Source organism: Melitaea cinxia, chromosome 15 (assembly GCF_905220565.1).
Source record: "Melitaea cinxia chromosome 15, ilMelCinx1.1, whole genome shotgun sequence".
In the NCBI taxonomy this organism is placed as follows: domain Eukaryota; kingdom Metazoa; phylum Arthropoda; class Insecta; order Lepidoptera; family Nymphalidae; genus Melitaea; species Melitaea cinxia.
In genome coordinates, this window is record NC_059408.1 from 9,073,538 (window position 1) to 9,093,130 (window position 19,593).

At 32.2% G+C, this 19,593-nt stretch overlaps 1 protein-coding gene across 1 annotated transcript; it reads left to right on the forward strand.

Moving 5' to 3' along the window:
- The first annotated feature begins 1,281 nt into the window (after positions 1-1,281).
- On the forward strand, positions 1,282-18,441 carry LOC123660669. The gene is made up of 18 exons (XM_045595721.1): positions 1,282-1,486; positions 1,681-1,787; positions 2,282-2,521; positions 2,949-3,111; positions 5,325-5,463; positions 6,073-6,285; positions 7,984-8,185; positions 8,831-9,005; positions 9,882-10,064; positions 11,031-11,190; positions 11,563-11,680; positions 11,755-11,880; positions 12,920-12,977; positions 13,746-13,868; positions 14,581-14,709; positions 16,749-16,816; positions 16,995-17,078; positions 18,232-18,441. The coding sequence occupies exons 1-18, from the start codon at positions 1,282-1,284 to the stop codon at positions 18,418-18,420; spliced, it is 2,682 nt and encodes an 893-aa protein (XP_045451677.1). The 3' UTR covers positions 18,421-18,441.
- Positions 18,442-19,593: the final 1,152 nt, after the last annotated feature.

The window sequence follows — 19,593 nt, forward strand, 5'->3', positions numbered from 1 at the left end:
TGACTCAAATTTAGTTAATAGTTATTAAACTTTTCCCTAACTACAGGCTTATTGACAAGACTGGATTCAGGTGATCTTAGGACTACAACAAGTTTCCATCAAGATCTATTATTTATACAATATTTAATAGAAGCAGCTACTAAAAACGTATATAACTTATAAATAACATACAACGAATCAACTTAAATTTAAAACTTTTTCTTATTTTGTATATCATATATCATATTATATAATTCCAAGTAAAGATATTACACGATTTATTTGAATGCACTAAGGAAACCTGCAGATCACATCCGATATTCCAACAAAGAGTAAATAAAATAGAAAAGAATGTGAAAGGTAAATGCACACGGTTATTAGTTTAACGCAGCTTCCTGGTATTATTACGTTCCCTCCAAAGGCTTTGGTAAAGATAGCTTCAGTTTGTGGTGTAAAATTGTAAAAACGTTACATTATACATAGTATTCGCAAAACGACGTCTATTCACACGATACATGTATTGTTTCCTATATTTATTTATAGATTTTTGAATAAATATATTTTGTAACAAAGACATGACTAACAACAAATGTAAAATTAAAAATGAGTCACGATGGAGCTTATAAGACTCTAATGACTAAAGTTTTATGAGTTAAATAAAAATTCAAAATAACTTATGAAATTGTTGCACAAAAGTTTTTGTAATAAATATACTTTGCGCCCTAAAAAGTAGAATGGTGTAGAAGGTAAATTAAAGGAAACGTGTGGAAAATACTTAGTGAATACAATATCCTATTTCGGTCGTATCACGAGAAAATAGTGCTGCGTGAAATTTAATACGTCACGTAGGTATGGGTGTCGCTGAGCTATGTGTTGATAGTACCTACATAAAACTGAGCAAATTTTATTACAGCTATATAATGGATTCTTTCTAACCTTTGCTGAGCTCAACTAAATTTAAATCTTGTGAAATATTATTACTTAGGCTTGGCATTTGTGTTATTAAAGCCTATGTAAAAAGGCCTACAATAAGTAACATCAAAATAGCACTGGTAGGTAAATATATAACAATTTAGGCAAAATACTTTTTCACTAGTCAAAACACACTAACATTGCAGTTTTTTTTATAAGGTATACTGCAATAATTATATAGATTTCAACTAAATTCTCTTTGTTGAAAACTTTTCTCAAATGACATTTAGATGAAGTAATCAATATTTATGTAACTAATTTATTAAAATTCGTTGAATATTTTTAACAGTGGTAGTGAAACAATATCTAACAAAAAAAATATTTCAAGAAATGGATGAAAAAAAAGAAGAAGAATCAAGACCTGTATTGGAAAGCTCAAGTGAATGCTTTAGTCCAGTCCCGATTGATAAGACTACAAAACCGGCCGGTGTCTCAAATAACAGGGTCCTTTGTTTTGGTAGAATCATCCAAACATGGACCGAACTATCTAGAATAAATTACGTGTCTACTTTAACTCTAGATAACTTAACTAAAGGTACATTGACAATATAAACGATTTAACCTTTTCGGCATTCACTTTTCATTCAGACTTCCATATTAACATGAAATGATATTGAATGATTTTTGTAAGAATCAAAAATAAAATGGGAAAATATTACAAATGAGCAGTTTCACAAAAATATTTTTTTAAAATAAATGTTTTGCTAATATTTGACTTGAACTCTACAGAACAGCGCTTTCAAAGCATAAGTTTTCTACCAAGTTTTCCTAAAGTTGCTACGCTCGATACACAGATAACGGGAGATGTTTACAAAGACAGTATTGTTTCTGAACACGTACGTAGCTCCTTAATTATAATATATCTAACGAATCTAATATTAACTAAAACAGTCGAGTGGTACAAAACATAAAATCTATGCGAATAATAATTTGTTTAATTTAATCTTAGGGCCTATTTTTGCTTTTTGAAGTTTCTATCTCCATAGAAACTTCAAAAAGTAAAAATGATAAAAATAAAGGGCGGTTTGAAAAAAAAATAGTAAATGAAAAGGTCTTTAAAAAGTATTCTCTTTTTGAAGTAATTGAAAATTTACTATATCTCTAGAGAATTTTCAACATTAAAAATAAATTATAGGAAAGGAATTCTTGTCGGTAGTTAGCTACCGTGTAATTTTAGATTTCCATATTGACTGGACGTTAAGCACTGTCTGATTCCCCTATTGCATTAGAAAATTCTATTAGCTTTTCGACGAACTCAACAGTTTTTAATCTAATAACAAGTAAAAAAATCTTAAGATTATTCACGTAATAAAAACTTATTTATTTTCAGTTACCCCTTAGTAGGATTTCGCTTTTAAATGATAATCAATTATGGGGTTGTTTCTACAACTTCCCGGAACTATACAATGACATTTACTCTCCGATCGTTCATATAAGAAATATTTCGGATGTTCCTGAGATTGTTGACGGAGTACTAACGAGGGACATGGTCACTGCCTGCCTTAGCTACTTGAAACGTTCCCCTATCATGCAAGACTATGTCTATATTAAATTAAATTTATCATCTAAAGTGAGTTTTAATTATTTTTTATTCTTACAAATACAGGAACCTTGGAACTTAAAAAGCCGACGGATGACGGGATAACCATCCAACTGCTGGCTTTGAAATACACAGGCCGAAGACGGGCAGCAGCGACTTCGGTGCGACAAAGCCAGCCCAGCGGTCACCAACTCGTCTGTCCAGCGTGGTGATTATGGGCAAAACACATGAGCTCACGCCGTTTTTGGCATGAACTATTGTGACTTATTGTGATTTTACATTATCACTAAGTAATTATTAGTCTTTATCTAATGGGAGGAAACGAAAAGCTAAAATTTTGTAATCCACGTGAACAAAGCCGCGAGCAAAAAGTACTTTATTAAACAATAAATGAAATGTGCACAGATATTCTTATTTTGATATTTTAGTTTTATCTACTTAAATACTTTCTTTCTAGGGATTAGTTAATATTGATGTACTAAAACATTATAAATATCTTGTTTATCTTGACTTGTCATCTAACTTACTAATGGATTTAACCGTACTCTCCAATCTTCTGTACTTACAATATATCTGCGTAGATTTCAACAAATTAAAATCTGTTCTGGATTATGAAACACGTAAGCATGTTTTTCCTCTTAAAATTTAAACCTCGGTTTTAAATTAAAGCCGTTCAAAATTTCATTTTACCTACTTCCGTGTAATTTATTTACCCTCTACATACATTGTTGACACTGCTTTGTTTACTAAGTTATAGTCATCACTTAGGGGTTAATTTCATATTAGCGCTGTATAATAATTGAGTATACAAGAGAGTTTGTAGTGTGATGTGAGTAATTTACTCTAGAAGGAGGACATGACGTATAATACCAACTATATCATTATTATACATTCCAAGATCCAAAGGCACTTTCAACGTTTAATGTATCAAATGCATGCTTTCAATAATGACAAATACATATTGTATATATTATATTACTAGCTGTGCCCGCGGCTTCGCCCGCGTTGAAATTAGTGTGTCACAAAGTTTTGCCGGCAAATTTCCAGTGAAACTCTCATCAAAATCGGCTTAGCCGATCCGTAAACCTTCCTCTTGTCAATGGTGGAGCCCTATCTACAATGGTGAAACCGCATGAAAATTCGTTCAGTAAATTTTGAGCGAATCGATCACATACACTTTTGGGGACTTTGTTTACTACACTTACACACTACACTAACACACACACACTGCCCGCGATTACGTCCTCGTGGTTATGAAGATATGTATTACTATTAAGATGTTTAACGCAAATTATTTTTTTATTTCAGTCACTTCAAATGCTTATCAAACTGAGTAACTTTTTAAAAGGCACAATTTAGTATAATTTAATAGTTATTTTTATAAAACCTCTCTATGCACCACATTTTTGGTTTTACTTTCAGGCTATATATGTTTCATACAAACTATCAACCCCAATTAAACCCCCTTAGCGATGGAATATCGTAAATTCCGTTCTTAGCGGACGTCTGCTAACCATCCCTGCCAAACTTTATCTTTGTCCAACCTGGATGGATAGACAATCCAGCGGTTTTTGAGTTCTCGTGATGAGTGATCCCTTCTCTTCTATATATATAGATTACGATGCATTATTTGGGCACCTCCTCACCATCTATAGAGCATATATTTTAAATTTCAAGTCTCTTACTTCAAAAACATAAGACTTTCATACAAACTTCCGACCCCCGTTTTACTCCCTTAGGGGTTGGATTTCGTAAAATCCGTTCTTAGCGGATGTCTACGCCCTATAAGGAACCTACCTGCCGAATTTAAGTTTGTAGCTGTTATAGTTTCGGAGATTTCGTGGTGATTGAGTCAACCTACCATCCCCCGTTTTAACCCCAAAAGGGAGTTGATTTCTAAAGACACATTATTTGGACACCTTCTCATCATCTATAAGGCATACATTTTAAATTTCAAGTCTCTTACTTCAAAAACATGGGACTTTCATACAAACTTCCAACCCCCGTTTTACCCCCTTAGGGGTCGAGTTTCGTAAAATCCGTTCTTAACGTATGTCTACAACCTATAAGGAGCCTACCTGCTAAATTTCAAGTTTGTAGCTATTATAGTTTCGGAGATTTCGCGATGAGTGAGTCAGCGTACCATCCCCCGTTTTAACCCCAAAAGGGGGTTGATTTCTAAAGATATGTTATTTGGATACCTTTTCACCATCTATAGAGCTTAAATTTTAAATTTCAAGTCTCTTACTTCAAAAACATAGGACTTTCATACAAACTTCCATCCCCCGTTTTACCCCCTTAGGGGGCGAGTTTCGTAAAATCCGTTCTTAGCGGATGCTTACGTCTTATAAGGAACCTACTTGCCAAATTTCAAGTTTGTAGGTGTTATAGTTTCGGAGATTTCGTGATGAGTGAGTGACCTTTCGCTTTTATATATATTATTATAGATTAGTGATTTTCACAATTATACTAATAACTAAGCTGTATATACCTGGCTGATTCCGGAAAGTTTTGATTTCTCTATAATAAAATCCAGTAAATAATTGTCAATCAGATTTACCGATGCTTAATTCGTGTCGTATTACTGTGTGAAAATTTTAAACACAATCATTGTAAAAATAGAATTGCTTTGTTCAAATAAAATGAATTAACATAAGCATTTATTTTTTTCTGGAGCGATATCATATGAGCATATTATTTGTTTTGTGGATTTTTAATAATTGTTTTTTTTTTTTTTTTTAAACAAATAGGTACCAGTGTAGCTCTAATAGTGTAGTATCTAATATTATCATATAGAATTTTGTATAATGTTTTTAATTTCTTCATATTACAGCTCAATGGTTTTTAACTGAAGTTCATTATAAGTACAATTCCGTAATGAACATTCGTGACTTAAAAGATTTTTGGTCGATCACGGTATTGGATTTATCTCATAATAATATAAAATGTATAGATGGACTGCAAAGCTTACGGTTAATAATTTCGTATAAATAATTCCTAACAATATATGTATTTATAGACATACTTTTGTAATATTTAAATGATTATATATTATATAATGATAATAGCGGAGTAGCATGTATCACGCTAAAATAAAAAATGTTATAGCTAAATTTATACATAATACTATTAGAATTTGTTATTTTTCCCTTTTCTATATAAGCTAGGAAAAAAGTAATTACTCACATAAAGACACTAAGTGCCATGCTTACTTAAAGTCCTTGCATAATTAACGTTATCTGATTTGCTGCGCAATAAATACACTTTTGGTCTAATAAACAACATTCACGGGTTTTTAAAAGCCCGTGCCTGTTTCAAATACCATGCATTCATGGCATTACGCTTATTCTACTGGCGATTGATTAAATAAATTACTACTGATCGTCCTCTGACTGCCTAAGCACCTTCGGTTAAAGTTAAAGACATATTTTTTAAAACTCAACATTTAAAAAATAATGAGCATAAAAAAATTACACTTCGAAGACAAGAACAGGAAATACAGGAATGTAACTAGAGAGCATATCTTACTTTATATACGTGAAATGTATTTCTAACAGTTTCTGTAATGGAAAAATTTATAGATATTTGCGACGTCTCGATCTCTCGTTCAATCGAATACAACGTTTGGAAAATTTGAATCACCTACGTCTAACATGGCTAGACGTTTCTCACAATAACATATCAAGTTTTGAATCTGGACCGGGTGCAGGACTTTGGACCTTATTGCATCTGGAATATCTCAACTTAAACGAGAATAAATTAACTTCAATGAAGATATTTTCTGGTTGTACGAGGTATTTGTGTTTATTCTGAACTTTAAGTTATTATACACTTTTTACTATTTTTTGACATATTAGAATATTTAATAATGTTCACAAAGAAATTTAAATTTATCTCTATAAACTCTATTATATTTTTAATGTGTATATTTAATTCATCTTCAACATAAAATAATGTTAAACTTAGTAGAATATCTTAAGTACGTTTATATAACGTACGTATTATTGTTTAATATGTAGCGTCTTTAAAAGCATTCCGCCGCATTGGCGCAACGGTCACAGCACTGGATTGTGACTGTTACGCTGGCGGTTGCGGCTTCGATCCCCGAACATGACAAACATTTGTATTAGCCATACAGACGTTTGCCGTGGTCTGGGTGTTTGTGCAGTCCTTGTAGGTCTCCGTACCGTGCCGTAGATATTTGCCGTTCTTATAAATATGTTGAAAATAAAACCCGACGCGTTAGCGCAACGGTTACCACACTGGTTTGTAACTGTTCCGTGATCTGGTCTTATGCTGTCCTTGTGGGTCTCCCCACCGTGCCTCGGAGAGCACGTTAAACCGTCGATCATGGTTGTTTTAATGTACACCTGATAGCGATCGTAACTCATAGTAGGGAATATATCCTCCAACTCGCATTGGAGCAGCGTTGTTGATTAAGCTCTGACCCTTCTCCTACATGGGGAAAGAGGCATATGCTCAGCAGTGGGATATTACAGGCTAAAGCGATAAAAATAATTAACTTAAATATATGAACGTTTAAAATTTAGCTCATTTCAATAGTTCATATGTATTTTATATAAAACTAGCTGACCCCGCAAACGTTGTTTTGCCATATATTTTATTAACCTTCTCAATCCCCCCCCCCCCTATAACTTAGGGGAATAAAAAATAGATGTTGACCGATTCTCAGGTCTACCCGATATGCACACAAAATTTCATGGGAATCGGTCAAGGCGTTTCGGAGGAGTTTAACTACAAACACCGCGACACGAAAATTTTATATAATACAATTAGTCCTTTAGGTTGAATACGAGCTTAACGTCGGAGCTTGTCATCAAAAAAATACCTGTGGTGACACAAGGGTTTGCTTTAAAATTTTGATATTCTACCACAAATAAGAAAATTCTAGGATTTTAATGTTCTCTGGAGTTTTTTTTTTTTTTTTGTAGACATTTGTTTTCTAAAGACTTGATTATGTTGTTTCATTCTAGAGGTATGATAAAAATATATACGGTTGAATTTGAGTAACCTCTTCCTTTTGAAGTCGGTTAAAAAAGTAACAAATATAATTAGAAAATTTATTTATGTGAGACTAAACTCCAGATACATCGAATACTTAATTACTTGTTAAATATTTACATTAAAACTTACATATAATTGATATAGTTTTAGTCATAATATATAAATCTTAAATCTTTAAACTACGGTAGTCAACCAACTAAAGCCCACAAAGAAGTGATTTATTGATTCGAAAGCAAAAGGTGGAAAGAGATAGCAAACAATATATGGGAACTAGGATAACTTAATGTATTGAATTTTAACGTATTAACTTTAGCACAAGCATTCAAACAAAACCAATAAGTTTACATTTATGAGTTTTCTAAATTTAACACGGATGAGATGTTAATAGATTATTGCAAGTAAAATGGTGTGATTATCGAGTTAGTATAGTTTATCTATAATATTAAATATAATTCACAACTTTACAGATTAAGACATCTCCACGCCTGCAATAACGGTTTTAGCGTGCTATTAGAGCTAGCGATATATATGAGTACTTTGAGAGGTTTGATCCTTCTTGACCTACGCTCTAATCCCATCTGCAACATACTCGGTTACAAGGACGCAGTTTACAACACATTCCCTTTAATACTACACTTAGACGCCAAGGATGTCGACCCAGTAGAACAGGTAAACAGATAATTACGTAATACAACACTAACAAACACTTTACAAAATAAATTTATAAGTAATCAGTATTTTGTGATAAAATATGATACTCTACAGCCATTAGATAAAACACGTGAATCATCTCCCCTCGCTTTTGAAGGAAAATTCCATAAAGAAGCCAAGTCTCAGACACGATAGCCACTTGCATATCCACAACTTCACTCCCATCCTTTTCTGTAGTTAATGATTAGGTTCTTGCAAATTGGTTTTTGTTACAATAGGGTACTTTGTTTTCAAATCATTTTAACACTGTTTTAATTCTACCTCCTTACATTTCAAATTTTATTGTAAAATGCGTGCAAAAACATATTTGAATAGCTGATTAATAAAAATATGACTGTGTCATTTACTTTTTAAATATTATAAATGGATACTTTATTTCTTGTGAGAAAAAGACATGAAAAATCCCTACACTTTCGAACCGTAAGACAGTACAAACTTGTTATATATTGTTGTATATATTGTATATATTGTTAACTTTTTTAGTAAAAGTGATGACTTCCTTCGGTATATCTAATACCTCGTCTTCGTGCTATTCATACTAAAATATATTGACTACACCTTAGTTTTTAATAATTGAGTTTATTTAAATTGTTTTCTCTTTAGCGAACATCTAAGATGGACTTGTCACCTAATGTCATCACGTTTGCAACACGTCGTCTGCTTCGCTTGCTGTACATACAACAGTTGTCCAGATCTCGTGTCTCTCCATTTACTCCTCCAGGAGACACCACCGATGTACCTATAGTCGTGTTTGTAGGATACGAAACTGTTGGAAAAGGTATTATTGTAATATAATATTTTTTTATGTATAGTTAAATAATAGAGTTAAATTGTAGTCTGAAGAAAATTTTAGTAACGTCGACAACGGATTGGCAAAGTGGTCAGTTTTGATCCCCACATCGAAGCGTCAGAGTGTTTGTGCTTTAAGTATTATTTGTGTTTCGGGTCTCAACACAGGATTTACGTTCTAATGGGTACCATTAGCCATGTGGTTTATATTTTTTTTAATGAAACCAACATACAAATTTTTTGTCACCGTTTTTCATTATAATACTCTCCAGCTAATTACCATGCAACATTTTTAAACAATTAAACGGCACTACAGAACGTCCATTATTTAAAAAACAAGATGGTTTTAAGAGCCAAGAGCCATTACTAGCTCGTTTTAACTGTGAGACCGAACAATTTCATGCATAAAAAGACTAGTTACTGCTGTTGTTTGGCCGAACGCCGAATAGTGGCTGAAACTTGTTATATATTGCTGGTTGAAGTAAGTGACATTGTGGTTACTGGACTGATATTGCACATTAAGTACGTTGTACTTTATGGAAAAACGCTAGCATATAATATTATATAAGATCTGTCCAAATACAAAACTCCTGTTTAATTTAATTTTCATAAATCTTAAAGAAAGATATTCGAAATAAAAATGTTGGAACTGACTTATTCAACAAAACACAATTTCACAATTTCGTTTAGTTGTTAAATTAAATTTACATTTTTCAATCAACCGAACTTAAATGACGGAAGTTTTCAACGTACTGAAATATAAAATTTCATAAAAAGTCAATTACTAGAAATCTGGCTACGTTTGCATAAAAATTCATTTCTGTGTTGTATTATTTGTATTGTATTTTTAACTTGTTCAAATTAGGATCATTGGTTCGTCGTCTGGCGAAAGAATGCAGCTTACATATAGAATTGGCATTGCAGCATACAACGGCTTGCCACTTCTTAGACCACTACAAAGTTATAACGAGGCGTAAGTTCGACGATATGCTCCTCGCTGGCGATCTGCTAACTTACAGCGAAATGGACGCGGAATCGTATGGGCTAAGTTAGTTAATTCCTAACTCATACGGCTAAATATTCAACTGTTTTGAGAAAATCTTTGTTACAATGAAAATTAAGTAAAACTTTGTAACTTAGTTACCTCAATTTTATTTGCTTTATAAACACCTAAACGAGTTTAAAATATTTAGAGCATGATGAATATTTAGACGCGTTGTTTAGTACATGGGATAGTCGTTTTAAGATAATTATTAGTGTGATAGAGACACTTTCGAATTATTTTTCTAAATGAATAAAATAAATAATATTGTATTTGAAAAAGGTTGGGTTACAAACAAAACTATAATACACGTAAATATTATTATCTAAATGTTATACCCAGAAATTCATTACTATTCTAATATAATATTATAATTGTGTTTGCTAGCAAACGAAAAAAAAACCGAATTTAATTACATCGACCATTAATACAACGTAAATAGACGAAAAAATTAACAAACGCAATTCACCAAGATTTACAAGGGTTGCCTTCGATTTCTCTGGGATTTCATCATCAGATCCCGGTTTCCTTATCATAGTACCACCCTTGGGATATCTCCTTTCCAACAAAAAAATAATTATCAAAATCAGTTCATAAACGACGAAGTTATCCCCGAACATCCGTTAATATATATAGTTTCCTCCGACCGAATTGAGTAACCTCCTCCTTTTTGAAGTCGTTTAAAAATCATACTTGTTAAAGTGAAAATGATAATAATATTTATAAAAAAACATTGTTACATAATTGTTAGGCTATTAATATATTTCATTAGTAATAAATCGAATGGTAAAGTTACAGTTCTTTAGTACTTATAGCTTAATGTAAAACTATTAAAAAAGGATTCTTATATGAGTAGGTTATAAAAATACCTTTGATTATAAAAATGTCCTTACTAGAACTTGTTATTTATTTTATAAAGTGTATAACAGTTATAAATATGTAATGTTATACAATTATTGTCATTTCACACAGGTCGCGAAGAAGCTTATGTAAAAAATGGAAAAGTAAAAGTCGTGACTATGGATTTAATAGGCGCTTTAATGTTGAAACTACGAGGGTATAGACCATATATGATATTAGCTTCATACTCTGACAAAGAAAGCCTATCGCGTAGACAACTGGAACGAAAGAAGTAATATATTTTGTTGCATTTTTACTTAGCAGTTCAGCATAATTATATACAATCATGTTAATTTTTTACCTAAAAATCAATCCATAGAATAGCAAATATTACTTAAAGAATTTTGTGTCATATGTATAATGAAAAAAATAATAATATGAAAATCACCATTTAAAGAGTCCTTTGATTTTCGGTATTACCCATAGTATCTAAATTGGCCATTTACAATGTGTTTATTGTATAATAATCAGTCATTATCAATCAGTCAGTTCTTACTCAATGACATTTTTTTTTATTTCCTTAAAATTTAAAACGAATTTAGCTAAACGAAATTTTTGTTATTATTATTTTTTATTAATTTATAAAAAGATTAATTGTTAATAGAGCCAGAAATTTGATATATGAAAAGACTGCCACGGAATCTCCGATTGAAATATCAACATTACAAGTATTACTGTCTGGTCGGATAATCATAAATGGTATACTTAATGAGATAATTCAGGTACATATTTCAAAATAACGAAAAAAAGACGATTTATATACCAAAAAAAAACAAATAGAAAAAATTTATTCCAGACATTATCAGATGATGAAGAAAACCTAGACTTTGTGATGGATTCAAAATGTTCTATAATGATGGACAGCAAAGACCGAATGAAAAATGTGGTCAAGGGTGTGGACAGAATTGCCATGACTATTTCTGTAAGTATATTAATATTGCTTATGATACTAGTGAAAGGATAGAAGCTAAAAAACTAAAAACATAGTTAAAGGCATTTACATTAAGTAAATTATTCTACAAAAGCGCTTTATAATAAGTGTAGATGTGTCTTAATTTAAAGAATTGGTCTTTAAAGAACCACTCTCTAAAAATGCTAATTAATATAAATGGATTTGAAAACTTCTATTTTTAAAACATAAAGTGTAGTGTTTAATTTCTTTACCACTAATTCTCGTTACATAAGGTTTTATTGAATTAGTCCATTCACTATAGTCGGCGCCACGGTTGCTTAAAATCATTCTATAGCTTTATTAGCTAAAGCACCGACACGTAAATCGGAGATGCAGGTTCGATCCCCGCTGGAACAGATTTTTGATATGATATTTAAAATATTTAGAATTAGTACATTGTTTTCTCATAATAAATGTTGCTTCTTGAAAGAATATTGGAAAACATACAGTGCATATATCTGAGAGGTCATATTGTTGTCTTAGTTGGACTTTATCTATTATATTAATACGTGAAACAAAACTTTGTACCCCTTTTTACAAAGGTAAGGAGTATGAAATTTCGCATACTTATTCCATGGTCTAAGGCTCCGCCTTGGTTAAGGCTAAGGTCTCTGGCTCCACCATGTATTTGACACATGCATATATACTCTTTTGTTTGTAATAAAAGTTTAGTCTTTGACAACAGAACCTTAATAATGTTCAAACTTATAATTTAAATTAATTATTGTTGAATTATGACCACTGGGCGACCACTTGTTTCTATAAAAGTATATCAATATGATGTTTTATGTTAAAAAAACTATAACTACAGCTGTTAAAATCTTTTAAGATCTTTCTGTCAAACGAAATCAAAGGCCACTTATCCTGGGAATGTAAAGGTTTAGTGTTCAGTCCGCTGTACTGCTCCTGTATGTTGTTAATCTTAATTCTTGACCTTAAAAGAAGAGAGGTATGTGCGTCAATGTAGGCGATTACAGCGCAATTGTCATAGCAAGACTTTTCTTTTTAGAGTTCCGTGTCCCTTGACAGTAATAGTAATCATGATAAGAGTAGTCTTCTTGATTCTGGTATGTATTCTCTTTACAAACAACCACCAAGCATGGATGAATACATCAGTGACGTTTATGGGATGGAGTCGTTTCAAGAAAAAAACCAAAAAAGGTTATAAAGATTAATTTTTCACAAACTACTCGTATTGACACATTCATAAACTAGAAATGCTGTTAATATTTAATAATCATGTATAAAAGCTATAGTAAAGGATGAGTAATGCGGAATTATATTAATAAAAGAAATCTAAACTACATCATCCCAAAATTAGAAAAACTTTTTTAAATTACAATTTTTATTGTAAAGAAATGAACACTGTACGCTTAACACGCATCTTCTAGGTCTAATTCATCTCGTCAGCCGAATAAAACAAATGAAACCAATGCTAATAAAAAAAATAATGATTTTAAATATACATCATCTACGTGGAAAGGTAAAATTACAAGTTCAAAGTTTAAGCTATGCCCTTTTAAACAATTAACTCGTAGCGAGATCATTTCCGTGTATTTTCAAAATACAAAACTGTTGCGTAACATAAAATTACATACAATCCTTACGTACGGTATTTGCTACCTATGGTCAAAACAAGAGATATTAGATTTATTATATAATTATATTTATTAAAAAGGACTTAATCGATTTTGATAAAATTAAGAAAGTTATAACTTAAGATGTATAATATAACACTACGAGCTAAGCAATAACTACTGACATCAATGCTAATTAAACCATGAGGTCGGGTAGTTGCATTTTTTTTTACTTGTGTTATACATTTACCATTCTAGGTTTACCAGGGAGCAGGAAATCTTCTAAATCTGTAGCCTTTACGTCTCCTGAGAACACAGAGCTCGGTGATAGAGAAATGAGCCCTTCAGAAATATTGTTTAGTCCAGAACCAGAAAAAGAGAGTAAGTATTTATTATTGTATACGTACTCGTATGTATATTAGTCACTAAGCGCGTCTCTGATTATTTAATCATAAAAATAAATATACCTTGTTTGCCATGCCTGACAAGACTTCTAGCCTGTTGTGAAAAGTTATTCTAATAATTATAAAGGCGTCTTTTTAAATTGATTTAAATACCTACTTTATCGAATTTAGGTGCTACACGCATCAGGCCATATTTCCTATATTTTGCTACTTGACTATATTTTGCTAGCTAGATAGAAAGCTAGCTCTATTGCTATTATAACGTTCCAATAATTTTGCCTCGACATACTTTTTATAAATTATCGAAGGAGGAACGTCTACCTTGTTTGAAATTTTATTTATTCCAAACTCATCGCGTTCCGCACTCATCTGGTACATAATACGTAGGTCTGTAAGTGGGTGACAAGCTGATTGATGTAGTCACTGATCTCACATACTCAAAACCATTTATAATTAATATCAATCATTACATTGAAATCCTGTTAATTTCACCAATATTGTCCTAAACGAACGTTTGAGTACTCTTCTACTCATATTCTTGTTTTCACTTTATCTCTACTGCTATGTAAAATATGTGTATTATGTTTATTGTACCAATTTTGTACCAAACAGGATGCCGATCATTAAAAATTAATACAATTCATGTGTAATATATAATATTACACTTAATGAATATTCACTAATTGCAGGGGAGAATTTGCTAATGAAATCAATTAGTGCAAAGGTAGCGTGGCCGCACGCAGATGGCATCAAACCGCATGACGACCTCTGGCTCGCGTTTCTGTTAGGAAACGGCCTATTGCACACAGACAATTTGAGTACGCAAACATGTGTTCATAATTTACGTTTCGTCCACGTATTCGTTGTTTTGTATTTAATATAAGTTCGCAGTAGAGTAGTAGTAGAAGTATAGCAATCGTAATTACTTTAGTATATTCATACACACATTGCATATTTTTTCCAAAAATACGCGTACACTTTTAAATGCAATATCTTCATCTAAATATGTTAATAAAAAGTTTAATCAAATAATTATATATTTTAGAAGCAATTTTATTAGTATTAAACCTTCTACGAAGCCATAATGACAGAACACTGAAATAATGTTTAAAATTAATATAGAGAATTGTTACTGTATTTTTAAAAAAACTGTCCTGCTGACTGATTTTTAATGAATTTAATACATTATTTCTCTCTCATTTATAACTCAATACTAACGGAAAATAAAAATGGCAGATCAAATTTAAAACTAAATACTATGTATATTTATTTGCCTATGATATAAAGACCCGTTGAGTGTAGAATCACCATAATACTTAATTAGATGAAGATCATAACTTACAAGGTCCAACTTCCTGTCATTGGACTCTTTCTTTTTTTCTCATTCGCTCAAAATATGGAGCAGCCCGACTGAGGTAGTACCTCGACCTTACTGAATATCACAACTTTTTTAAGCAGTATTGTGTTCCTGTTGGTGAGTAAGATGACCAGAGGTCCTGGGGAGAATGGGGACAGGATCGGCAATCGCTTGCGATGCTTCTGGTGTTGCAGACGTCTATATGCTACGGTAATCGCTGATCAGGTGAGCCGTACGCTTCTTTGCCGACCTAGATATTACAAAAAACTATTAACTGTTGAGTTATCCATAAATACTCAGTCAAATAAAAATCTACGAAATTCAAACGAATTTAATTACTGGACGGAATTTGTGTTGATCTTTTAGTTATGTTATATATCGTCAGTTGACAAAAGGAAATAAATAGTTTTAAATATGTTTATTAAGGTTTTAAATTTGAAATAGAAAATCTGAATATATATTGAAGTACAAATTTAACAAATTTTTCCAGTTTCCTTTATTCCCTTGTCTTCTTAATTTAAAGTATTTAGATATTCCCTGTTCGGGTGCTTGTGGAAATATTCAAAATCAAATATTGGTACTTACTTTCGTTTTTAGAGTTTAATCGAAGTTTCGTGAGATATGAATGGGTGCCTGGGGTCCATTCAGACTGTATCAATATTACTTTTCACAGCTTGGGTTAAATTAGGGTGTTGTTGAATTTTGAAGTTTCCTGAGTCATTTTACATTAATTAGTTGTACATATTATATATTGTTTAAAGTCACTCAATGTGCAATAGAACGGCCTATGCTTGGGATTTCTCTCAAAGATAGGATTAGAAATGAGCCTATCCGCGAAAGAACGAAAGTAACCGACATAGCCCACAGAGTAAGCAAGTTGAAGTGGCAGTGGGCTGTTCATCTGTGTCACAGGACCGATGGCCATTGGAGCAGATGGGTCCTGGAGTGGAGGCCGCAATCTTGGCAAACGCAATGTGGGACGTCCTCTGGCCCGTTGGACCGACGATCTACGTAAGATTGCCGGTGTAGGCTGGATGAGGATTGCGGAAAACCGGGATGTCTGGCGCGAACTTGGGGACTTTGATTGACTGAGTTGTACATAAACATTGATAATGTACTTTTGGTTTTTCTTAGGTTTTGTACTGTATTTGTCGTACTAACTATTCACTGTTAACAAAACTTTACAGTGTTTTATGAATTTATGCAGTTTTGTCCTAGCTTCGCTTCGAGGCTTCATCTTATCACTGAGCTTTTCTTTTCTTTAAATATATTTGAAAATGTATAAAAAAAAATTATAAATGCTTATCTTCAAATTCTCAGTGGCTTATAGATGCGTCTGGCCCGTACAGTTTGTATAAATCGGTACTAGGATGATGTCAAAGTTTTTGCTTTTTATTCATGGAAAATAATTTGAATCTGTTTTAATCGCGATCCTGATTATAACTTAAAACAGATAAAACTCATGATGACATAATTAAAAAACCGACGCAAATATTACAGCCAATAGGCGCGGTGATACTCAAGCAGATGGCTCTGGTCATGTCAATCATCTGGAGAATAATGTTAAGGTAAATAAAAAATTGTTAAAGTTATATTCAATAACTAATTAAACTTTTATTTTAAGTATTTTATTTATTTGGAAAATACTACTATTAATTCTCTTTTAATCACAAAATTTCGAATCGTAATAAAGTTGACTGAAAAGTGAATTTATATAACGAAAAAGTATTTTTTACTCTATGACAGTTACCAGCAGAAAATTTCACTACAAGCATAAAATACGACTATGAAGAAATACATCGAAATTATCCTGGATTATTCTGGGATACTGTACGTACAGTTTTGTATATACCGATTTTATTTTTATTTTAGTCAATAATAATATAACTAACTTTACTTAGAGGTCGTCCATTAATCACGTGAGGCTCGAACAGGGAGGAGTCAGATAAACGTAAAGAAATGTCATAAGGAAGGGGGGCTATATTGAGATATCACATGTATTTATATTTCGTTGAACGCGCGATTTCTAAACTAAAAAAACAATCAAAAAACACCCTGCAAACATTATGCTAGTCTAGAACTTTTGTTGAGGGATACTTAATTTGCCAAAATTTAATCAGATTATTCTTGTATTTAAACATAATATTCTGAAAATTTAATTTACTTTGCACATAAATATATGCAGGAAGTTATGGGGGTAGTCTTAAACTGAGGTTTAATGCGGTGAGCACATCGCCAAAGGAGGGTAGGACTTAAGAAGTAACTAAAAAACATCACGTGATTAATGGACAAACCCTTATAGACTGAGAGCCCTGGAGGACCAGACTTTCGTCTTTTCATAAAAGCTGAAAATAATAGTGCATGCTTCCAAAACCGATAGAAGCAAATATGAAGTTTAACTCATGGTTACTTTGGCAGATACCCGGTAGGACCTGTGTTGGGAGCATGCGCTGATAAACTTTCAGCTCTTATAAAATGACAAAGGTTGGCCCTCACGGGCTCATGGGTTATTAAGAAATATGTTATTCTTAAATAAAAGTCGCTTAGAAAAAGGTTACTTGCAAGTAATAAGTAAAATTTATGCCGGTTGGATTCCTAGTCCAAAAAAAATCATATATAATAGGACCAATTTAGTTTTTACAAAATTACGCTCACGACACCTTTGGGTAAATTTTGTCAAAATCAAGTTTCTGGTTTAGTCATCCAAGCACATAATAAATTCGTAGGACGTATCAACTAAAATCTAATATATAAAATTCTCGTGTCATTGTGTTAAACATTGAACTCCTCCGAAACGGTTCGACCGATTTTAATAAAATTTTGTGGGCATATCGGGTAGGTCTGAGAATTGGCCAACATCTATTTTTCATACCCCTAAGTTATAAGGGGGGGGGGGGATTAAGCGGGTTTATAACATATATGGCAAAGAAACGTTTGCGGGGTCAGCTAGTATTATATATTATTTAAAGATATTTTTGTTTAGGTAACTATGGACGATCCTGATGCAGCATTTAAAAAAGCTAAAATAATCATCCGAAATATTGTTAACTCTCAGAAAAGTTTAAAACCAATGTTTGATATAGATTTTTCGAGCTTAAAATCATACCCGACTGTGGAAAAAAAGCTTAAAATCATCTGTAAACAAATTGCTCCACAAAGATTGTTTTACTAAAATAAACAAAATGACATAAAATTGGTTTAATTTAAACCTATCTTTTATTTTAGAAATTTATTTATCTTATAAATCTGCGAACTGAACAATAACTTTTTTGTAAAATTCCACGCGGACGAAGTCGCGGGCATAGCTAATTAAAATAAAACCCGACTGAAGATGTGTTTGTTCACTGCCTCATTTAATGTAACAATATAACAATCTCTACTATTGACAAGCTGTGACTGCGGCTTTATTCGCGCAAAATAAGTTTGTGCATAATACAGTGTTAATGTAGGTGATGGTGGATCTACCTGTGGTTACAAATGTATTGTGCTGGTGTCATTTTGCTTTGCACAATAATTACAACATCAAACAATTCAAAGCCAAAACCATCGAACTGAGAATTCGTGAAACATCAATTCGCAACAACCCTTTAGACAACATACTCGTATCGTAATCAAACGCAATAAGTTGGTACAGCTAAGGAAACATGGGGTATAAAATTAAGATTCCATGTTATTCAGCGAGTGCGAATTTAAATTTAAACAGTCATTTGGAAAAAATATCTATACTTATATTATAAAGCTGAAGAGTTTTTGTTTCTTTGAACGCGCTAATCTCAGGAGCTACCGGTCCAAAGGGTGACAAAGGGTTGCCAGGTATGTAGAAAATAGCTGGCATCGATATACCTATTTATTCCAACCATTTATAGGATTTTGGTTCGGATCTTATATTTTTTTTATAATTAAAAATAGTCAATCAAGGTTTTCTAGGCAACCCATTTTTAATATATTATTTAACAAGTGACCCACCCTGGCTTCGCATGAGCGCAATGCTGATACTAAATACAAAATAAATATTTGCCATGTAAATGTGTTTATTTACGACATCACATTAGAAAGCTCTAAGACTATTAGTGTTCCTCTACTATATTATGTATGTATTATATATATAAACCTTCCTCTGGAATAGCTCTATTTCTAAAGAAAACCGCATCTAAATCGGTTGCGTAGTTTTAAAGATCTAAGCATACAGACAGGGGGAAATGACTTTGTTTTATACTACAGTCCGGCCGCTCTAAGAATGCGTTTCTGACACCTGTCAATTCATCATGACTAGTGATGTAAAATAAATAACATTAATAATATTTAGTAACATTATTTATTGCACTTGTTATGCATATGTAGGTAT